The sequence below is a fragment of the Lissotriton helveticus genome, chromosome 2_1 (assembly GCF_964261635.1).
Source record: "Lissotriton helveticus chromosome 2_1, aLisHel1.1, whole genome shotgun sequence".
NCBI classification, from domain to species: Eukaryota; Metazoa; Chordata; class Amphibia; order Caudata; family Salamandridae; genus Lissotriton; species Lissotriton helveticus.
Window position 1 is genome coordinate 1504511419 of NC_136059.1, and position 23745 is coordinate 1504535163.

Below are 23745 nucleotides of genomic sequence, written 5' to 3' on the forward strand. Positions count from 1 at the left end.
GCATTAAGCTATCTATAACGGAAAGGATATTAGGTTCGGGAGCTGGGTGGGTCAAACATCTAATAAGTGTCCAACGTAGTCTAAATAACCTGCCAAGAAATTCTCTGAGGGGATTCAGTCCGTACGAATTATTGTTTGGAACTAGGATGTTAGTCTTAGATCTCGACAGTCAGACTTCAGTGGTGAAAGAAAAAAGCTTTGATATCAAAGATCGTTTGGCTATTTTGCAGGACTTAAACGAAACAAGAAAAGACCTGAGCAACATAAAGTTGAAACAGCAGCCAACAACCACTGAAGAACCACCACCTGTCCCAGCAAGACCTGTCTGGATTCCAAAAGTCGGGGATCTAGTCAGAGAAAAGATCGCGGTAAAGAAGGAATTTGGGCCTTCTTACAGAAAAGCAGTTCCTGTCTTGTCCATCAACGGGACAAGATCAGTTGTCCTACCGCCGCTTGCTGGTAAAAAGGAGAACCGAGTTGTATCCATCGACCTGGTAAAACCACAATCATGTGGCCGATAACAAATAGTAGGCCAAGTGGACTCCCGATAAGTAGTAGAACACCAAGGTTTGCTACCAATACAGAGGTCCTAACTAAGAGGCTAATCACATTCGAAACGCCTACAGAAGAACAACAAGGACTATGCAACAATGCAATGGAACTTAAACCTCTGAAAACCCAAATAAAAACATTTAGCAGAGACACACCAACCTACAATGAAGTAACAAACGAATATGCAAGAAACAGTAATCCTGAAGCAATTGGAACAATTGACAGAACTGCATCCAGCTACTTCATAAACTTCGATGATTCCTCTGAAGGCTTCAATGAATCAAAAACACAGCCATCAACAAAAACCTTTAAAGATAAAGTTAAAGAACTTTTGAAACAACTGAAAGAAACATATCTGATTTCTCCATGGATTGAATTTTGGGTGGGTTTTGGTGCATTTATCCTCATACTTTGGCTGATCATGGTACTAACTTTGGGACGCTTCATTGAGGGAAAATATGCTAAAATGGACACAGCAAGTCAGAAAATCAACTTGATCCTCAAACCACACACATCTTCACACGTCGAGAAAAGAGAACTTTCTTCAGTCAACTTCACAGCCAATCCTATACCGGGTGGGGTAGCATGGGACAACACTGACTACGAAATTTATGGTCCGGTTGAAATCCTGAAATATCCACACCAAATTAAGATCTCGTTGAGTGACTTTGTAAAACCAAGCTCATTTGCTGATGATTGGGACTTTGAAAGTATAAATAATATGATGTCTGACTTAGTGATGTCTGCTAAATTTACCAAACATGATTATTTGCAGGGTTCGACAAATTATGATAGTATGTACTGTTACAACCACTATGGTAATCATTTTCTACATAAATCTGCACAACCTAGAAATATTTTAAATTATAATCAGTGGGAACATTGTGCAACCCCTCCAAAAGAAAGCTCAAGAACCTTTTATGACAAATATTCATACTTTTCAGGTTTCAACACAAGTAATGCTGAAACATTTTATTTCAAATTGTCAAATAAGACAGGGACAAAGACCATGATAACAAACACGAAATTGATATATTCAGACTCATTTTTTGAACAAATGAATACTTTTGGTTTTGATTATTGGGACAAAAATGTTGAAGTAAAAAGTGTTTGGGGTACAAAAGAATGGCAAGTACAAGGTATAGAATCTTTGTTTAGAGCCTGCATGATCCCAGAACAAATTATATTTTTAAATGACACTGTTCAACAAACTACCTGTCTTGGCCTAGCCAAAATCAAAGACTTAAATAAACCGTCTATTCCAAAACCAACAATGAACAGCAATAGCTCTACAGATGAAGAGATAGACGTAAATTATGTATTAAACCAAAACAGAACACATCCAGATTGGAAACAGTGGTTGATCTGGCCCACAGATACTAATAACTGTCAAGACAGATTCCTGAACAAAACACAGGGGTTCAAATTGACCAGGCCAGACCCTAGATATTCCCAAAGACAACACCCAGGGATAATAACCACCTACAGTGTGGGCAAATTATGCCTTCAATGGCTACAAACTTCCACACTGGCAGAAATTAAGCAACACCTAACTTTACTTACTGATGGTGCTGACTTGCGTGATTTCATTATGGGACCGCGCAAACAGCGTCAAAAACGTTTCATAGCAGCCTCTGTATATGCAGCATACAACGAGGCCTGGAAGGTAACTCAAATTGAGACAGCAGAAAGAATACGGGAAATTGACCGTATTAATTTGGAGAAATCACTTTCTGTAGTGGACAATGGGTTAATGACTCTGTCCTCCAGAATTTTTTCTTTGGACAGCATTGTGTCTTCAGCAATCGACATATTATCGCAAGACTTACTGTTGTTACAACACGGTCAGTCTCAATTGCGTTCTATTGTACAACTTGGCTGGGCGTTACAAAATCTGCGTTCAGGCTATGTGCCTTGGCGTTTAATCAACACAACGTCACTATTCAATATCTTTAACCTTACTGATAAACAAATCAGTATGGCACAAAAGGGTGCTGATTATACAATCCTGAGCATTGAGAAACTCGAGAGATTACCAGTGACAATGTCAGAACGACCTGTCAGTGAATGGATAATACATGGGATAATTAATATTCCAATATCAACCTTCAGGTTTCAATACTGCCAAAAATATATACAGGCTGGCATGTACGAAAAATTGGGAAAAGGGTACATTAAAACAACATGGAACTTGCCCTATTCACATGCATGTGTCAGTAATAAAGGACAGAAAGTGTTTCTTAGTGGCAATAATTGTGCAATGTCACTGAGCGGTACACTTCTGTGTAATGGAATTAGTTTGCATGGAGCCTGTGAAGGGAACTCAAATAACCTTTCATGTCACCAGCTAGGCGCACCTGCAACAGAGATAGAACCATTCTTTCAAAGACTCTATAATGGGAGTTACATTCTAATTGTGGACCGCAGATGTTGTAGTCTTATGCCCGGGACTCCTTATCTCGTAACTACGACTGCGAAGGTCAAGTGCTGTGGACGCTTATTGTTCCCCAGCTCCTTTACAGACAGGGAGGCAAGGGCATGGCCCAACTTGAAAATTACTTCTATTCGAATAGATACCTTAAGCAGAATGAAAACAGTGCTTCTTCAGACGCCGACAAGGCTCACGTCATCAAAAGAAACGTATGATCTCCTAGTCGCAAGGACGACTGCAGAGATTCACTCATTGTTATCAACTAATTCCCCCATACATTTCGCAGAAATCCTGAATTAAATCTTAAATATTTCTGATACCAGTGGAGTCTCAAAAGTATTTAAGACAGTATTTTCGATGGCATTAACACCATTCAAAGCCATACTGGGTATTTTTCCAGATTTCGTCCATTCGATTTTTGGCGGATTTCCCCTCATTTTGGGACTAATTCGAGGAATCCTATTCTTAGTCCTTATATTTCGTTATGGCAAACCGTGTCACAGACAAAACACCTGCGACAAGGGAAGAAACAATCCGAGCCATTGGATACCGGGACCGAATATCAAAAATCCTGGGACTATCCCGGCTTAGAGACCTGAACATGACTTGGTTTCTTTCATTTCGACCAATGTGGCATCGATGTGTTTTACCTGTATTAAGGTGCTTGCTATGCGGAGAAGAATGCGTGTTAGACACCTGTCTGACGCTACAATCGGATGCGCCAATGGATGCAGAAACATTGTTGAGTCCAATAAAGGCTCATGCTTTGTGCTGCCCTCAACGGCTACCAATCCTGATGACGGCATTCGTGGAAGCTTCACCACTACGATTAAGGGGTAGTGAAGTTCAAGATGAAAGCAGCATTGATCAGGTACGACCTTCTGTCAGCAATACTAATCAAAACGTCAATGGAGACAATCATGCGCACGAATGCATGGTTACACCTTTTTCCGAGTTAGTGGAACTCTCCCAGGAAGCTGTTGACAGCTTTTTCGACAGTCTAAATGATATGATGTTCTCACCAGAGCAGAAATAGAGACTTTTGAGCAAGCTCGCACACGGCGTTCCCTGAATTTGGCCTTCAACTAGAATAATAAAATACCATGAACAATTTTCCCTCCAGTTCACGGACAGCAATTTTTTTCAGCAGCCCCAAAATATTTTTACGAATTTTTCGGGACACTTATCTTCTGCTTAAAGTAAGAACTATTCTTAGAGAACTAAAATTTCTATTTTTAGATACTTTATAGACATTAGCTGCCCGCTGGTATGTTCATAATTATTTTATTCTGTGATGGAATGGTCTCGAACCTTTTTTCTGTATTAAGAGCCATTTCATGTGTAAATTCTCATATACAAATTAGTGATAATGTATAGATATGCGTGATTACTTTAGCGTTATTCTACAGCTTGAGTGCATATAATACATGTGACTGTTTTTTCCGTATATTTGATAATTTCAAAATGCATTTTATGTATTTTGGGGTGGTAAGGTATACACAATACTCTACAGTATGTTTTACTATGCCTAGATTCGTAAATATTTCCATAGTTAGCGTGGAGTGGGTGTGATGTATTCCTATAGGTTCTGTATCGATCCCCCTATTCCTGACCCTATTCTGGTTAACAAGTTAACTAGCAGCCATCCCATGATGCAGAAAACCCCCATGATGCAGAAACCGTTATCTGATTAAGCCACACTACGGCACAGGAACGTGTTATCTGATTAGGTCATAACGCTTGCAATCTAATTAGACAAGCGATATTCCTCCAGCCCCTGATAAGGCATACGGAGTTCTCAAAACAAATCAAACCTATGACAACCTGGGAAAAACCCTGCGGCCATTGTTTTGATTTCACCGAGAACTTCAGCAAAAGAATGTGCTAACGACCAAGTCGTATGACATCCTTATTGACGTATCTATGTCCATCCTTACGTCAATCTCGGCACCTTAAAGGTATAAATATTACCGATATTGCCCTATGCAAACACACGCGGTGGTGACGAGATCGGAGCAGCCAGACTTGCCGAAGCCCAGAGCAGAGCAGACCCCGCTGGCGCAGCCCCGCCTTCCTGACGCGCTGAGAACGAGACGCTGCTTTCTCCTGCCGAGAAATCCAGCTCCGGCGCTTCCGGGTAGCCCTCGCAGGCAGCCTGGAATATCGAGACCAGAGACGAGAGATACCATCCCTCATTCATCCTAAATTCCAGGTACAGAACTGAATAACCCCTTGCAGAGAATTCTTGAGTCAGTCACTTGGCAAAACAAACTTAACTTAAACTGCTACTTTCTATTCCCGCCCACGTATTAGGCTTAGGTCAGGTACACCGGGGTAGGCGTAGTTAGAAACACCAGTTGAGTACGATTAGTCAAATGTATATGTGTATGTATCTATTTTATCCATTTTAAACCATCATATGGCTTAGAAACCATATTAATGTTTTTACAGTATTATTTTATACTTCTGCTTTTATTGTATGCACTTTACTTAACCATAAGTATTGCGATAATATCAATTCATTTCTCTTGTATGAGAAAAGAGACTGATCAATAAATAACATCTTTTATTGAACACGCCCGTCTCTTCCTTTTCTCTACAATCAGGTGAGACTAAGAATGCACGTACTGACTGAGTAAAATAAGTCGTCTTTTGTTTTCACACGACTCTAGAGATACACTCTTGATTAGGGGAGAGCAAAGTTGTCATGTTCTATGGTTGTCAGAAACTAAATCCCTTCTTGTCTATCCAGGGAGGTTCAACTCCTCCTTGCCTATTCGAGAAAGTTTCTAGTGAACTCTGAGCTAGCTGGCAAACCCAAAACTTTAAGTCTAATATCGACAGTAGTAGACCTAGTTAACGTCTGGTCTAGGCCTATACTATTGAAGGTATTATTCCAATGTGCAGAGCCTATTGGGATAATAGGAACTACACTACACTCCCATTCTCCCCTTTCTGAAAATGGACTCTCTAACCAAAAGATTCCATAAAAATCCGCACATTGGTCACACGCTCTTATTTACGTGGTCCATATTTTTGACACGGAAATACTCATGAAGAAACTGATTTCAGCACGCTGGGTTGCGCTTGTATGGGCAACACAACATCGCTTCCGACACAGACAAAACCAAGGGGGAGTCGATTGACGCCACCTTCCGGCAAGCAGAGGTACTGCCCAAACTTTTCTGGATCCAGTCTGACACTTGAGGAATATTCTATGATGAGAAAACTGCGGTTAGATAAGAGTCTCTACCAGAAAAAGCATTACTAAAGTACAAATACCTGATGGTAGAAGAATATATCCAATCTAGGTAATTTTGAGTTTCAAAAGTCTTTTATAGTGTTGATAGTTTCCAGTTAAGGACCCCTGTTTACAAGAAATGAGTGGCTTACATGATAAAACGTTCCAATACTGGCCTTTAACCAACAGTGCTGATTACATCATAGCTGTTGATGCGACCACAACTCCAACCCCAGAGAAACAAGAGAGGTATACTCTATATCATTTTGCGTGTAGGACAGCACGGCACTAGACAAGACATGTGCCTCTGACTGTTTCATAAGGAGTAGTTTAGTTGTTTGTTTTTCACAGTCCTGATGAATTGCCCTGATCTTCCCCGACTTAAATGGCATGAAACATGTTGACCACTAACTATACCTTGAGCTAACGAGGACCATTTTACCCACTTTGGACTACACTTGTTTTTAACATAAATTAGGGTTTAACACATTAAACTCAATCTTCAATTCCCTGAGAGATATTTTTAATTCTTAGCACTCTACTCACACACTATTCCCTCACCACCATACTTGCACTTCACACACAGCGGCTCAAAAGAACTCCAGCAAAGAGACCCATTGCGGGGCTCGTTGGGCATTGCAGCACCGGCCCAACGAGGAGCTGCCCAATTACGAAGCTTGGGGTGTGTGAGGGCTCTTGCTCCTGTGTGGTATATAAATAAATAATACCGGATCTATTTTTGAATGTATGAATGAATAACAGATAGCTCAATAAAATAAGAGTCAAGATTCGAGGTAGTAGGAGTTTCTGCAGGTTTATTACAGCATAAGGACAGGATCAGGACAACCTGCATAGGAACTGGGGCCCAGCAGGACAACTGGGGCCCAGCAGCTGCCGGGGCTTGATCTGGGATGAGCGCGCGCTAACTTTTTAATAACAATACATCAACTTATATACATAGCGCAAACACATAGCATTACATTGCAGTAGGCGTAGCAGTGGGTGGAGCAGAAGGCGTGACGCGTAGCAGTCGCGAGAGATAACAGTAAAAGTAGGTGTAACTGGGAGTATACATAGACATGTGATGCAAGCGTAACAGAATATGTCATGAATGGGCGGAAACATTGGAGGGGGCTACCTAAGGAGCCGGGACCTCTAACCTAATGGTGCGCGTAAACTGGCAATGACGTGTTACTAGGAGAAGCTGGGGGCTACGAACTCTGTGCTAGGAGCAGAGACTTGAGTCTGGAGGGTCGGAGCGACATGTACCTAAACCCTATCTGGTATCTGATGTTTAGGGAACATGTTGATATAAACTAGAAGTCATGAGGGGAAAAGCTAACTTGATTCTAAGACTGGACCATGCATTATTCTACATGTAGTGCGTGATGAAGAATATTAAATGACCATTAATACAGTATTTCTCTAACGTGGAGCCGAATAGGCTAGACAATGACGGAAACTATTGATGCACTTCAGTAGCTTAGGAATGCAGAGAAGGAGGACTGAACTGATAACTGGAACTATAACATACTCTTGGCAGACTCAGAGGCAGGGCCAAGCTGCATCGGGCACTGCGAGGCAGGAAGTAAGTGAAGGGTCGAGGATACAGGTGGGGGCTGTATCGCTCCTCAGCGAGGCTTTCAGGAGACAGGAGCTGAATCTGTTGTCCGGGCCCTTTTGAGGCCTGGAAACGGGGACTTTATAATGAAATAACGTGCACACTGAGAAACGTGGCAATATAACTTTACATAGGCCTGATATTCGTAGTATTCACGAGGACTGGAAACTGACATACCAGAGGTGGACACAACTGTAATTGCGTCATTAATCAGACATGGGGAATAACATATGCATATTGGTCATGCACACATAACATATGATGGATGAGGCGTAGGGACACAGAACATGGCAAAATTTACTTTTCCACATTCCCTCCTTGTCACTACGTTTCCATCAGGAAACATCAATTTTCATGATACCATCTATCATTTCATACAGTACCATTTGCTCGTCTCGAATTGTCTTGGAACGGGATTTAGAACGGGGCTTGGGACTAGGAATACAAGAGGTAGCACACATGCTGCAAATCGCAGGGCCACATTGTATACAGAGGCAGCAGCTGAATATGATCGCTACTGCAATACCTAGAAAGGACAGGACTTTCCATCCCCATGCGGAAATTATATTCCAGAACCAACCGGACCATGTCCAGGTGCCTGGATCTTGGTGTAACAGATGGGCAATTTTATGGAGTCTGGTTATAGCTGAATAAACAGACGGCGCGTTATTTGGAATGAAAATGCAGCAACTAGATCCGATGACTCTACAGGCCCCGCCCCTATCGGCCAGTATGACGTCAAGGACGAGACGATTTTGCAAAATGACAAATCTCATAGCAGATTGTTCTTCGGTTAGGTTACCTAGAGCAGAGGCAGTCTCATTTACTACAGCTTCAAGGGTTCTTGTTAACCTACGGATCAGTTTACTATTCTGAACAGGTCCTACAAAGAAGAAGAAACCTTTATTGAAATCTGTATACTGTTCTAGAGTAGTTTCAGTATAATCGACAATTGGGGACTCCCTTCTATGTCTAATGTGTACTAGATGTGTGTTTCTGTGATAATCAGATGGGGCTAGGAAAACAGGTGGCAGTAGGAAGGCAATGTAACAGGTTCCCTCCCAATCGAGGGGCAGACGGACATATGCAGTTTGACCACAAATAAAATAAGAATGACGTGAAGCTTTGAAAACAGATTTCCCACTGTCACTATACTGGACAACAGTAGTACATTCACTATGACCTACATGTATGGAACCATAACTACGGACACATAATTCGCCTTTGACAGGTAGTACTGAAATAGCAGGTAAGTCTGGAGTAGTATCAGACTGAACATTCAGGACCATAAAATTCGACGAATAATTACCTAAATTATATACTTCATTTTCTAGATCTAACCCTGTTCTGTGGGGAAGACCTTGCTTGTCTGGGAAACATGTACTGTTAAGAAAAGACATATCTGTTGAGGATGACGTTAGCGTGGACCATGCTCCACACGAACCATTATGTGAGAATGGATAAGGAAACAGTGGCAGAACTCCCTTCGGTGTCTGGAAAGGGGGGAGTCGACCACACACCCAACAATTAGTGGCATTGCTGGTCTGGTGTGAGTAATGTAACATACGGATAAATGTGTTGTTGCGCATACCGAGGCGGTATGAATATTCGTGAGGAGGCAGATCACTAAACGTGTGCTCTACTGTAGCATTAGCAGACATATTTACATGAGGAACTGGAAAATACAGATAGAATGCATAGCTGGTGCAGGAAATCATTATGCTGATGAATAATATGAAACTCAGAAAAACGATACATTGAATTGAACTTCGACTGACTCTCTCACTATGGGGGTCTATTTTATACATGTCAGAAACAGTCTAACCGTTTCACCTAGGGGAGGACTTATACAATCAAACTGACTGACTTATTTTACTAGACCTGAGCTTTAACTTATACTCCTGCTGCGGAGTTTTCTCTAACCAGGGAGGGGTTGTAATAATGTCTTTTGCGGGACAGTCCTTTAAAACAATGTTCTGGCAATCTTTCGAATCCTGGGAAATGTTTTTAGAAACGGATTTCGATCCTTTAAAAAGTTTAATATGAGAAAGGTGGATCCATCCTTTTCTGCCTTCCAACTTGACGGCAGTACGGGTGGTCAAGAGGACCTGACGTGGCTCCTTCCAACGTGGTTCCAGCGGACTTGATCTGTCAAAATTTCTGATCATCACCAAGGAGCCTGGAACGATCTCGTGCGGTGCCACCTCGGTATTGTCTGGAAATGCGGCGGCAACCTGTGAACGACATGAGTTGAGGGCAGACATCAAGGAAGCTAGGTAATCTGTCAGCATATTACATGAAACATCGGTAATACTTCGGGGTCTAGGAGTACCCCACATATTAGGGGGGCGGCCGAATACGACCTCATACGGGGACAGACCTGATCTGGAATGTGCAACCATGCGCATATAAAACAAAGCGACTGGCAGAGCTACTAGCCAGTCCACACCTTTTTCTTTACAAACTTTGGCAATACGGATTTTCAGGGTCTGATTATGTCTCTCAACTAGACCAGCTGCTTCAGGATGGCGTACACAATGGAACTTCCACTGGTACCCTAACAACAGGGAAACGTGCTTCATGAGTTCGGATGAGAATGGCTGACCGTTATCAGAATATACGACTCTAGGGAGTCCATATCTAGGGAAGAATTCACGAACCAACTGCTCGGCAGTGGTCGCGGCTGTGTAATCTGGGACTGGATATGCTTCTGTCCACCTGGATAAAGCGCATACAACTACAAGGACATACTTGAAACCTCGACATCGCTCCATCTGAATATAATCCATCTGGAGGACCTCAAAAGGGTGGTCAGGGGGCTGGAAACCACCTTGTTCCACCGGGACACTTTTACCTGGATTAAACTGACAACATATCATACAGGTACGGACTTTCTGCTTGGCTGCAGCTCGTAAATGCTTGTTGAACCAAATGTTCTGGATACTGTCTAACATAGCTTTTTCTCCTAAATGTGCTGGACTATGTGCGGTATTGATAATGACTTGAACCATAGAATCGGGGAGAAACCATGTGGCTCTACCCTTCGTTAACCATCCTTGATCTGTCTGGACCCCTCCTTGTTCAGACCATTTCTTGATTTCGTCGGGAGTAGCATGTAACTGGATATCTATGACATCTTGAGTAGGGTCCTTAACTGTCATGCATGTAATCGGATCTGGAGTATGTGTCATGTTAACTGGAATGTCTGGAGTCTGTGCTGTAAGCTTGGCTGTGCGGTCTGCTAGATCATTACCTTGGGAAATAATGTCAGTAACTTTCGTATGTGCTTTGCATTTCATGATGGCAATAGATGTCGGTAAATGTATGGCATCTAACAGGGCTTGAATAAGGAGACCATGCTGAATCTTGGTTCCATGAGAAGTCATGAAACCTCTCTCCTGCCAGAGCACTCCGAAGTCGTGTACAACTCCGAATGCGTAACGTGAATCTGTATAAACATTAACTCTCTGGTTCTTGGCGTGTATGCAGGCTTGTGTCAGAGCGACTAGCTCTGCTGCTTGAGCGGACAGGGTATCAATACGGTGTGTTTCAATAACTTCGGTGTCAGTAGTCACTGCATACGCGGCGACTAGTTCTCCTGTACTAGTTCTCATACATGAACCATCCACATAAAGTGTCAGGTCGGGATCTGGTAACGGAATGTCTGTCAGGTCTTGTCTTGGCTTTGTCGTAATATTGACTACTTCCACACAGTCATGTGGGTCTGGATTTGAACTAACTGATGGTAACAGTGTAGCAGGATTCAGGACGTTGCAGCGTCTAATTTCTATGTGTGGCTGGAACAGTATCAATTCATAACCTGTTAAACGTGCAATTGTCAAGTGCTGAGTTTGTGTTCGGTTTAAAAGAACTTCTACTGAATGTGGAACTTGTACTGTCAGTGAATGTCCTAAAACTATGGAATCACTTTGTCTGATAGCTAGTGCTGTGGCTGCAACTGACTTGAGGCACGCAGGCAACGCCTGGGCGACTGGATCTAATGTGCTCGAAAAATAAGCACAGGGCTTGTATTGTCCTGCTTGATCTTGTGTGAGAACAGATAATGCTGTACCTTCGCGTTCAGTAACGAAAAGTGTAAAAGGCTTACTGTAGTTCGGTGTAGCTAGAACTGGAGCTTGACATAAAGCTTTCTTTAACTCGTTGAAACTAAGTGTGTGTTCAGATGTCCAAGGGAGGACAGTCGATACGGCTGCCTCCTGTGTCGTTAACTGTATCAGTGGCTTGGCTAGAAATGCATACTGGGGAATCCATTGTCTACAATAAGAAGTAAGGCCGATAAAGGCACGTACCTCCTTCTGGGTTCTGGGCTGGGGAAGACTCGCTATTAACTGGATACGGTCTGGTGTCAACTGCCTACCCCTCTTGGACAGTAAGTGTCCTAAGTATACCACTTGCTGGACACAGAATTGAAGCTTCGAAGGTGACACCTTGTGCCCCATCTCGGCAAGGAAATACAGGACTGTAAGTGATGCTCGCTCGCAGTCACGTTCAGAACGGGCTGTGATCAGTAGATCATCGACATACTGGAGTAGGGCAGTGTCAGTTGGCATGTGAATGTTGTCTAGTTGTCTCTTGAGTGCTTGACTGTAAATACTAGGGCTTTCTGTGAAACCTTGAGGAGCGCGTGTGAACATATAGCTCCTTCCATTTAAACAAAATCCGAAAAGAAACTGGCTGTCTGGATGAATTGGAACACTGAAAAATGCATTCTTGAGGTCTATGACAGTGAAAAACATGGCTTCGGAATCAATGGCTGTTAACAGGGAAGAGATGTCTGGAACAACTGGGTACTGAGGAATAATACATTTATTAAGCTCTCGTAAATCAATCACTAATCGATATACTGGGGGTGCATTTGGATCAGTACGTTTCATGACTGGAATGATCGGAGAATTGCATACATTGGAGTCAGTTTCTACAACTACTCCTTGAGCTATGAGCTCGTCAATAATTTTGGATAAGGCTGCTACAGCCTCGGGTGGCAATCTGTACTGTCTGATTCGTGGTAGCACTACACCTGGCTTGAGAGTCACACGATGGGGTGTGATTTGCATGTAACCTACATCAGTTGGACCTTGCGCCCATAAGTGCTGTGGAACATTAGACAATCTTGAATCAAAATCTCGTAATACATAGTGACCCTTAAAGTCACGTAGGAACAGACGTATTCCCTCTGGGGAACAGCAAATAACTGCACCTAATTCTTTCAGTGTCTTAATACCTAATAGGTTTTCTGGACATGACTTAGTAAGTAACAGATCAGTAGTACGGGACAATGGACCTACTTCTAGAGTGACTGGCTTAGATATCTCATTAACTATTGGCTTTCCTGAAAATCCAAGGGAAACATTTCTTGAGCCTGAGAGCGGAGCCCCTGGAACTTCGGCATGACTAATTGTGGTCCTACTTGCCCCTGTATCGATCAGAAACTTTCTGTCTTTCCCTAATACTTGACTGTGAACATAGGGACCTTCTTGATCTACAGGTATCTCGATGAGAGGCAAGCCTACCTCCCTCTCTAGGCTGTTTCATGAATATGGCTGGTACTCTGGATACTCAGACTGTGCATACTGGTACATCTGCGATGTAACGTGCTGTGTTGCAGCAATAGGCTGCGGTGCGGTAACTGTCTGTTGTGCATTCTGTGGTTGAGGAGTCTGTGAAACTTGTTCTTGTCTAGGCGGACGTGGTCTTTCTTTAGTCTTACCAGTAGCTATATTATGTTTCAGAACTGCACACTCGTTTATAAAATGACCTGGCTGTTTACAATAATTGCAGTTCCCTTTAACGGGAGCTGCAGGATGACTGGCTTGATTCGGACCCCTCTTCTGACTGTCTTGAGGAACAGATTGTGCAACTAGCACTTTCATTTTCGTGTCTTTCATACGTTTTCTCTCGTGTTCTTGCTCTTCCCTGATTCTATTCTGGTGATACTGGAGCATCTGGAGCATCTGGGACGGAGTATTTGCTTGCCAGGTGCTTTCGACTTTCAAAACTCGATTTTTAACTTGTGGACTTGAATTCTCGACTAATTTGGTAACAAAAAGATGAGGGTATGACTCACTACTTGTCTTGAGACCACTGTTGATACTGAAACATTTTTCAAATCTAGAATAAAAATCACTAATATCTTCATCTTGTTTCTGTTTACAGGCTGAGATTGCATCCCAGTCTTCTTTTCTCGTTGTCAATAATCTAGGTAAAACTTGAATCAATAATTCTGGTAATTCTTTACATTTATCTCCAAGACCGGTACCTGGTACTCGTGCCTTGTCTTCAGCTTCTAGAGCTGCCCAATCTATCTTTTTCTCTCCCACCTCCCATTCTTTTTCCTTTAACTTTTCATACACCCCTGCGGGTAACAGGACCTTTAACATTTTAATGATATCTGGGTAAGTGTATTCTCCCATACGGAGCATGTCTTTTAATTCTCTATGGAACCCTGCTGGATCTTTGTCATGACAGGGAATTAATTTCTTCATTTCAAGAAGTTCCATCTTTGAAATCGGAGTGTATACAAACACTCGTTGCATTACGCCACCCGCCCCTTGGACTGGGTGGACTTCTCGTAACGGATTCTGTCTGTCTATGTAGAATGGTTTACTTTCTGGGGGTGAGACATGAACAAAATGCGGGTTCAGGAACGTTCTATATTTGTGGCGCTGTTCTAGAATGATACTGATTAAATCGGTACCTAGACCTCTCCATCTATACTGGAGTAACTCGTTCAGGACATCGTGCAACGGACCTGGATCAGAATGTTGATCCTCATACAAAGTAATGAGGTGCTGGATCATATACGTACCCACCAGTCGCTGCTCGGCTGGGGGCAATTTCAGAAACATTTGTGCCACTATTTCGTCTGGAAAAGTGGTAGAATCAGTAATCCATCGGACTGCTGATCGGGCTAGTTCTTGTTCGTGCATAGTACTTAATTCACTGTAACCGACTCGTGATTTCAGAATGTGATCGGTAGCTTGAAATACTTGTTCTAGAGAACCTTGTTCTGGTGCTGGATGATGGAAAGTAGACTTGCGTTCTAGACGTAAATGGCGATCTGGAAATCTAGATTTTCCTACATACGCTATTCTGGCGGGATTCTCGTTCTCTTCCTCTTCAGGATCAGAGATACTTTCTTTCTCGCTTACTTGTGCTGCTTTACGTTGTTCGTGTAACCTTATTATTTCTTTACGAATTTTCTTGTACATACTCTCCATGGCACCGACGGTCTTGTGCTTACCCTCGGCTATATTATCACTCCACCTTGTCAGGATTCTCATTTCGGCGGGATCTTTAGACGGGTAATCTTGTTCTCTTATTAGACAATTGATCAGGAACTTTAATATCATGAGCTGGATCTCGGCTTTCCTTTGAGACATAATCTCGCCAATACTTTCTGGATCATCCCCTGTACGGATGAAACGATATATTCTGTCTAGATCTTCTTTCATATTCGGCAAGGTGACTAGATACTCGGTCACTCTCCTTACACGTAAGGAATATAAAACCATATTATATTCGCCTGGAACTGGATCATAGACACATTCGTTAAGGGTTTGTCTGATTTCTGTAACAGACTGATGTTTGGGCGTGCGCTGTAACGCTTGAGCATGTAATTCGAGTAATGTTAAACGCTTGTGTGGCGGCGGGGTTTGAGGAAGACCTCCTCCTACGGCCCCTAGACTAGAATCGTCGATTGACATTCTTCGTGCTGACAGGGTCGGTAGTTGTAACGTGGGCTGGACTTGTATGGCGGACTGGACCGGGGGAGCTGTTAAGGGCACCCCGGTGTCTGGAGGAGCGGGAAGTGCCTGATTTACAGGGACTGGCGGAGCGCGAACAGGATTTGCATATTCTGGGACTGTGTCGTCCAAGTAGGACGAAATAAAAATATCAGCTGCGGTCGGTTTATGACGTAGCTTGGTCGGAACTAATGGTGGCGGGAAATTACTGGATGCCTCTGGGGTCGCTTTTGGCAAACCTTCGGCAAGGAGAGGATACATACCCTTAATAAGGGCATGCCTCTGTCTGTCTGACTGTTCGGTTTTGACTCGTTCACCTATCTCGATTAATTCTCTTTCTTGGGCTCGTTCCTGGGATTCTCTACTTAACTCCGACTTTCTGACTTCCTTTTCAGTTCTTCTATGAGCTTCCTTACGCCATAACTCGATGGCATCTTTCTGTGACTGTCTGGCTTTCTTTTTCCATAATGCTTCTTCTACTCGCATGATACATTCGGCATCCCATGTACCCGATACGGGCCATCTATACTTTTCTTCTAACTGTTTGGTATACTCTACCCATAAATCTAGATACATTATGGCGCTTATGCCATGTTTCTGATACATAAAGTGACCTGGACTGTCCCTAGGCGGGACAGGAACTGCTTCCTCTAATAAACCCTTTCTAGTTTTTAACTGACGTAACTTGGAAAAGAGCGGCATTGTAAACTTGAATCGGAACACAATACAATACACGAAAAACAATAACAATTGGGAAAACAATTCAGGCATACCACGACATTGGAAATACATTGAACAACATTATAAATGACAGGTCGAACAGAATATTACCTGGAATACTGAGAACAGAAACAGAACAGAATTTCTCGAGAACGGAACAGACTAGAGTTACTGGATGCACTGCTATAACAGTACGGAACATACCGGTCCCATAAAGGGACACATCAAGACCCGTATCCACCTAGGTGAACACTTCGTTTGTGAGTCTGGGCACCACCAACCCACGGACCAGGAGTCAATTTAGATTGGTCCTGTCTAGATACTACCCCAGCAATGGTACTCACCGGGCAGCAAGAACGGAAAGGCCTCGGACTGGACTGGACGACGGACGACGAACTTCGGACTTCAGTTACGGGTGGGCCTCCGGATACCTCGGACCTTGGACTCTTGGCTTGGGCTCTGGTCGGGACTCGCCGCGTTCCTCCACCGTCTCGTTCGGATGCTGGACCGCCTCCTCCGTCTCCTCCGTGGGCCTGAGGGATACTTGAGGCAGAAATATCTGCACGTGGCCGGTATGGTTCCGTCACGGCTGCAGAGGGTCAGGGGGTCGGCGTGGCTTCACCGACGCGTGGGGAAAGGGCAAGTCCCTATTCGGGCGCCATTATGTGGTATATAAATAAATAATACCGGATCTATTTTTGAATGTATGAATGAATAACAGATAGCTCAATAAAATAAGAGTCAAGATTCGAGGTAGTAGGAGTTTCTGCAGGTTTATTACAGCATAAGGACAGGATCAGGACAACCTGCATAGGAACTGGGGCCCAGCAGGACAACTGGGGCCCAGCAGCTGCCGGGGCTTGATCTGGGATGAGCGCGCGCTAACTTTTTAATAACAATACATCAACTTATATACATAGCGCAAACACATAGCATTACATTGCAGTAGGCGTAGCAGTGGGTGGAGCAGAAGGCGTGACGCGTAGCAGTCGCGAGAGATAACAGTAAAAGTAGGTGTAACTGGGAGTATACATAGACATGTGATGCAAGCGTAACAGAATATGTCATGAATGGGCGGAAACATTGGAGGGGGCTACCTAAGGAGCCGGGACCTCTAACCTAATGGTGCGCGTAAACTGGCAATGACGTGTTACTAGGAGAAGCTGGGGGCTACGAACTCTGTGCTAGGAGCAGAGACTTGAGTCTGGAGGGTCGGAGCGACATGTACCTAAACCCTATCTGGTATCTGATGTTTAGGGAACATGTTGATATAAACTAGAAGTCATGAGGGGAAAAGCTAACTTGATTCTAAGACTGGACCATGCATTATTCTACATGTAGTGCGTGATGAAGAATATTAAATGACCATTAATACAGTATTTCTCTAACGTGGAGCCGAATAGGCTAGACAATGACGGAAACTATTGATGCAGTTCAGTAGCTTAGGAATGCAGAGAAGGAGGACTGAACTGATAACTGGAACTATAACATACTCTTGGCAGACTCAGAGGCAGGGCCAAGCTGCACCGGGCACTGCGAGGCAGGAAGTAAGTGAAGGGTCGAGGATACAGGTGGGGGCTGTATCGCTCCTCAGCGAGGCTTTCAGGAGACAGGAGCTGAATCTGTTGTCCGGGCCCTTTTGAGGCCTGGAAACGGGGACTTTATAATGAAATAACGTGCACACTGAGAAACGTGGCAATATAACTTTACATAGGCCTGATATTCGTAGTATTCACGAGGACTGGAAACTGACATACCAGAGGTGGACACAACTGTAATTGCGTCATTAATCAGACATGGGGAATAACATATGCATATTGGTCATGCACACATAACATATGATGGATGAGGCGTAGGGACACAGAACATGGCAAAATTTACTTTTCCACACCTGAAGGATCAGATCCCTCAGACTTGATAACTCAGGAATGTACTGACCTACCTTCAATAGCTAAGGCACATCTTGTTTTTTGGTGAATTCTAACAGTCACAGCTTTTTAAAGATGTTGATTACTAAGATATTTTATTGTCCAGTCAGAACTCACAATAACAACAAATACATCATTGTACAGCTGTGTTATGATGAATACAGTGAAAGCCAGTTACCTCTCGTATTGGCTGTTGTACAGATAGTTCATCAAACCAGGATTTGTATTTCAGCAACCCATCTACAGTGCTGCGGCCTGTTACCAGCTGTGGTCTCAACATTCGCCATGGTAGCCCCAACTTCAAGACAGACTCCAGTGCAGTTGCCCAGTCATTCAAGGTGATAGTACCTTAAGAAGTAAGAAATCAACAATTTCAGCATTAGTGTTAGGAGGAAGTGCTCAAGGAAAAACATGCATATTAGGAAAACATAAAATCAGTTATTAGTTTCTATCTATATTGTATCAGCTCACTGTGTTTTGAAGTAAACTTTCCAGTGCTTGGCAGTACAATAGTGAATACGTTTAAGGGCCATATCAGTAGTATCATAACATGAGTACAGCAATGCTTCATAAATGATTAAGGATGTGATATACATACAAGGCAGATTGCAAATAATGGGTGCAAATTGCACACACATTTTTGGACCTGATTGTCATTTTACGATATGTCATCAACAATTTGTTGATGAACAAAACTTCATAATATCTAAATACACAGTCCGACTAAATTTGTAGAAACCATATTACACTATGTACTTGTGTGCCACTTTGCAATATGCCGATCGGAGAGATAAATAATGACCTCCTAATGAATTAATAATTAACTAGTAAGTTTGCTTTTTGCACCCCCCCTGTGATTAGCTATGGACACAGGATTGGTGGCCTGCAAGGAACTGCAGACCTCCTTCCTTGCAATTTGCATTCCCAAATGGGAAAACATGGGGGCCGATTCACAGAACTAATCTGAGATAAAATCCTAAACTTACTACTTTTGGTATTCACAGAAGGCATTTATCAGTAGTAAAGTTAGGACGCCTAACTTTACTACTACTAAACTAAGGCAAAGTCCTAACTTTACGACTTCCGGTATTTACAAAAGGCATTTAGTAGTATTAAAGTTAAGAGTCCTAACTTTACTACTACTAAATGCCTTCTGTGAATACCAAAAGTAGTAAGGTTAGGATTTTTCCTCAGTTTAGTCGTAGTAAAGTTAGGAGTCCTATCTTTACTACTACTAAATGCCTTCTGTGAATACCAAAAGTAGTAAGGTTAGGATTTTTCCTCAGTTTAGTAGTAGTAAAGTTAGGAGTCCTATCTTTACTACTACTTAATGCCTTCTGTCAATACCAAAGGTAGTAAGTTTAGGATTTTATCTCAGATTAGTTCTGTGAATCGGACCCATGTTGTTTCATTTTTCTTTAAAGCAGCCTATGACCCAGGTAAAAGCATTTCCAATTCACAAAACTGTGACTCAAGAAACAGGGTTTGAGACCATAAAAGGGCTGTGGACACCAGTACCTGAGTTATGAAATAAATATGGTTGCTATTACTTACATGAGCGATCCACTGCAATTCAATCAATTGGTCTGCTGCATTTTTGAGCATCAAAAAAAGTCTGTATCAAATGTAAAGAGGGCAGTACCTTAACTGGATGAGCAACAGAGAAGAGTATGGTATCCTCCCGACAGAGGCTGCCGAACATCTGATAGAGACCTCCGTATTACCTGGAGTACAGGGCAAAGCGGACTCTTGACTGTCTCTAACCAAATAGCACTTCAAATAATAGTATTGTTAATTAAATGTTATGGCTGCATTTAGAGTTACTTGATTATGGAAAATCATCCAGTTTCTGGAGGAAGTGTAAATTCAGGAAAGAGTCCAAGACTGAAATGTGCTGCGCAATAGGGATTCTCATCAAGAATTGGCACTTCTTCTAGGAAGTGGAAGAGAGAACTTTGCCCAAGCTCTACCATGTACAGACTAAATCCCCTTGTAGTATGGCTTTGCTCACAGTCTTATCCAATGTAGCATTTTCGCCCCTACTTAATTAGTGTCTAGAATATTCCTTTACTGCCACTGACTTTAATGTCCCCTTTAGTTTACCTTTATTCTGTTATACCAAGTCTAAAATCCTTCTGGATATTGATCCTGCTTTTCTCAGTTGTGGCACTATTGTTTAACTTTGATGTTAACAGAAAGATCTTGGTTACCTCCTTAGTTCTTTCCATGCTGGATTATTGTAACAGTCTCTAGTTTAGCATGCCGAAGAAGCGGCTACAGAAGCTGCAGATGATCCAGAATGCTGCTGCAAATTTGCTGTTATGTATCCCTAAATTTCATTCAGTAGGAAAGCATATTCAACATATTCATTGGCTTTCAGTCAGAAGCCGTATCAAATTCAAAGTTTTATGTTTTACATATAAAGGGCTCCATGGCACTGGCCCTCAGTTTCTGAGCTGGTCACTGAAATGGTACTCCCCCAATAGATGCCTCCGCTCAGAAGGAGTGAAATTGATGCTTCTCCCCAGGTTTTGGAAAGCCAACTTGGGTGGTCGAAGTTTTACAGCGGGCCAAGAAACTATGGAACAGCCTCCCAAGCACTATTAGAACTCTTCCATCTCTGATGACCTTTAGGAAGGCACTTAAAACATGTCTGTTCTGTAAATAGGGATATATCGTTTACTCAGACTGCTAGCGCGAAGACACCAGTTGGTATTCGTGCACTTTAGAAATCACAATAACATAACATTAAATAATTTTAATTCAATTTACTCATATAGGTTGTATGACACTATATCAAGGTCAAAACTGTCGACATACACAAATATTGCATCCACTATATCACCTACTACTACCTTGCAGTATGCATTTACTATTTGGAGTTTAACAGGCACTTAACAAGGCTTACCCTGTGATGAAGTGGTAATGTCAATAGAATGACCGCAACATTTTTGTCATGCAATATATTATATGCAAGGCGGACTTCCTGTAACGTTCTAATGCATTAAGAACCTCATTTGCCTAGATCCTATGTTAGTTATCTCTTGATCTATTAAGTATCCTGTATGTGGTTTCTTGCACCCCTATCATGAGTTGAACTGTTAAACCTTAAGTGGAGACCCACCACCAAACAGTGAGCTGAGGGTGCCTTGGAGGGCCATTGCTTTATCTCCTTCTATGAAGAGCGGAGTTGATGCCCTAATGCTCATGTCAAGCTCATTAACCCTCTGCTCTTTCGCCCACTCTACAAGGGCAGTGATTTCCTCACACTCACAAACAGCCATAGAGTCACCGTGGTGGTCTTCGACACGTGTGCGCCCTTCCATTATGGGCCCGTCTCCTGTTGTCGCTCTTGTCCTTGGTCCGCCATCTTGCGAAACAGCAGACATTCTACTGCCCTCCCTTGTTGCTGTGTCTGCGTACCCCCTCCGACCCCACTTAATGGAACTCTGCTCCCCTTGTTTTTTTTTGCGTCCTGACCCGAGAAAATCTACTATGTGTATATATATGTATGTATAGATAACTCTAACCACTAGTATATGTAGTAGACCTTCATACTCTCTACCATTCCTATGTGACTCTTAGAGTTTATCCATTTGTATCTCTTCCTTGAGTGACTTTACAACTTATACATTTGCAATTTTTTCCGTTTGTATCTTTTTGTAACTCATGTAATCCTAAGTCCTTATGTATCGCAACGGGTTCTTATGTAAAGCGCTCTGACACCTTCAGGTAATGTCCGCGCTATAGAAAATCGCATTAAATAAATAAACCCCTTCATCTATAATAAATACCAACAATCTAGAATGTTGCTCCGTTTGATGACGCCTGCTTGGGTTTTGAGATCTATTTTGTCAACATACACCAGATGGCCCATTTAAAGAAGTAAACCCACTCACCAGGAAACTTAACCATCATTCATTTAAATCATGGATTCGCCGGAATTCAAGTAGACAATCCTAATTTCACATTAGCAGCATTCATGAGGGATCTCTGGTAGTGAGAAGGCTTCAGAAATGTGATCTCACTGCAGTGTCAGGAGAAGTGGAGCATTTTCAGTGTATTGTTTCCATTAGTAATGTTATGATAGGAATGTAAAAATAGTTCTTAGCAACCTCCGTGCTTCAAGATGTGCAGCCTTACCTGTCTGATCCTTGTCATACCGCATGAACTCTCTGATGAGGTCTGACTTATGCCCCGACAGCTGCTCCCTCAGGGCTCTCAAAGCCGACTCTTCCACTCGGCTGACTCTGGAACAGAATATTGGCAAAGTCCGGAGTCTGACTTTTGTATGGAGGACACAGAAACCCAGCATACGCGCACACTTTCAAATAGATCTCACATTAATGCCCGCATGCAGACAGGGCAGCAGGTCTACCGACATCCATGCACAGACAGGTCTACCTAACTACAGATGTTCACCCACACAGGACATGGGACAGACAAGGCACCCATGAAAACAGACCACGAGACATGCAGTCACTAATGCAAACAGGTCAGCACACATTTGCTGATGATCGCTTGTGCACTATTCTATGCGCTCTAATGCTGCCTCAAGGCACTACTGACAACACGAGAGCTAAAAAAAACTCCTTGTATATTTACCCTAAACTAATGGCCACCTTTGGTGCTGATATTGGTAATGATGTCTATATAGTATGTACTGCAACTATTGACTTCTGTCCAATTTTTGCTTTGGAGTGAGATTAGTTGTTTTACTGGTGTGCTCGTGATCTAGCATGCCTAGTTACCTGGTTTGATTTGTGGAATCTACAATTTGCCAGTGTAATTTTCCAGACAGCGTTTGGAATAAACTACTGCTTGCATGTGTAGTTTGCAGAACATATGGTTGTAGAGAGTGCCTTATATGGGCAGGGTCAGTGCTTTGCTCAAGGTTTGGATAGGTGCTCTGAAACTGTTTCTGCATTTTGACATTTCACCTAGACAGGCTTGTGTCACTAAGAGAGATGAGATGGACACAACAGCACAGCTTAGGTTGCGGACATGTCAGAGATAATTCAGAATTTGGGTCCGGAGTGATGTCAAGTTGGTGTTAGGCTGACACGTTGCGTCCACAGTGTGTACAGTGTTACTGGCCCAATGTACCTTAACATATACCACTTTCCACAAAGTTTCCCAAAAGTGTTTGATCCAAATATCATTAACCAGTGTAATATGAAAACTTCTGAATCATAATTTGTGAATGTGGGCCACGTCCCCTTTGGGTGTGCATCCCTGTACGGGTCCCAAAACGGCCTGCATATGACACGCTGGCTTACCACAGCACTCCATGCACACCAAATGCCACCTAGGCATTGATTATCTCCTTACAAATCACTGTGAGGAGGTAGAATGGTTTCGTTAAAGCGAATTCAGACTGTAACTTCTGGATCGCGTTGACTTGTTAAATGAATGGCCAATACCAAGTTTCGCATTCCTACTTAAAAACACATTCAACAAGTCTTGGCATTTGAAAAGAGAACTAGAAA

General features: G+C 42.7%; 1 protein-coding gene across 1 annotated transcript in view; it reads right to left on the reverse strand.

Annotated features, from left to right (window-relative positions):
* PPEF2 (protein phosphatase with EF-hand domain 2) overlaps positions 1–23745 on the reverse strand; it is a 279426-nt gene that overhangs the window by 87403 nt on the left and 168278 nt on the right. Inside the window, exons 15-16 of the mRNA XM_078677865.1 lie at positions 22400–22506; positions 18435–18604 (exon numbers count right to left, since the gene is read on the reverse strand). Coding sequence (XP_078533991.1) covers positions 18435–18604; positions 22400–22506 — 277 coding nt within the window. The remainder of the gene's footprint in view (positions 1–18434; positions 18605–22399; positions 22507–23745) is intronic.